The sequence below is a fragment of the Sander lucioperca genome, chromosome 6, assembly GCF_008315115.2.
Source record: "Sander lucioperca isolate FBNREF2018 chromosome 6, SLUC_FBN_1.2, whole genome shotgun sequence".
NCBI classification, from domain to species: domain Eukaryota; kingdom Metazoa; phylum Chordata; class Actinopteri; order Perciformes; family Percidae; genus Sander; species Sander lucioperca.
This window is the reverse complement of record NC_050178.1, coordinates 21,151,057-21,151,650: the sequence shown is the minus strand read 5'-3', so window position 1 is coordinate 21,151,650 and position 594 is coordinate 21,151,057. Positions and strand designations below refer to the sequence as shown.

General features: G+C 55.9%; 1 protein-coding gene across 6 annotated transcripts in view; it reads right to left on the bottom strand.

Moving 5' to 3' along the window:
- The window catches only part of eif4h (eukaryotic translation initiation factor 4h), a 19,388-nt gene extending 18,794 nt beyond the window's left edge, over positions 1 to 594 (bottom strand). For 3 of the 6 annotated variants that reach the window (XM_036002077.1, XM_036002080.1, XM_036002081.1), the window contains exon 1: positions 424 to 594. In XM_036002077.1, the coding sequence (XP_035857970.1) occupies positions 424 to 488 (65 nt within the window). In that variant the 5' untranslated portion in view covers positions 489 to 594. The remainder of the gene's footprint in view (positions 1 to 423) is intronic. The other 3 variants (XM_036002079.1, XM_036002078.1, XM_031303822.2) reach the window with 1 other exon arrangement.

The window sequence follows — 594 nt, the reverse complement described above, 5'->3', positions numbered from 1 at the left end:
CTACCCTGCATTGCTAACAATTAGCCTGTTTGCCCGTTTATTTAGCTACCCTCCATTGCTAACAGTTAGCCCGTTTACCAGTTTGTTTTGCTACCCTCCATTGCTAACAGTTAGCCTGTTTACCCGTTTGTTTCGCTACCCTCCATTTCTAACAGTTACCCTGTTCACCCGTTTGTTTCGCTAGCCTCTTTGCTAACAGTTAGCCTGTTAGCCCCGGGACCGCGGTGTTTCCCAACGGTTGCCCCCGGCCTCTGTCTACTCCTGAGCGGTCTGCTTAGCTATCGCTGCGCGGGACGAGCTCCGGGGCCTGGATGCATAGCGCCGAGGCTCAGTACGGAAAGCAGCGGGAAACACAGCGACAATCCAGTCGTTGGTTTATGTTTAAGGCACGCGCCACAGCCGCCGCGCGGAGAGGAGACTCACCCTCTGCCGCCACCGAAGCTCCCGTAGGCCCGGTCCCGCTCGTCGTAGTTGTCGAAGTCCGCCATTACTGCAGCTCTGTGTCGGAGGAGGAGGTCCTACACGTCACACAGAGCCGGTTTAGCTGTCTACAGAGCGCCTGACCGGGAACACTCACACACTCACAAAAAATTG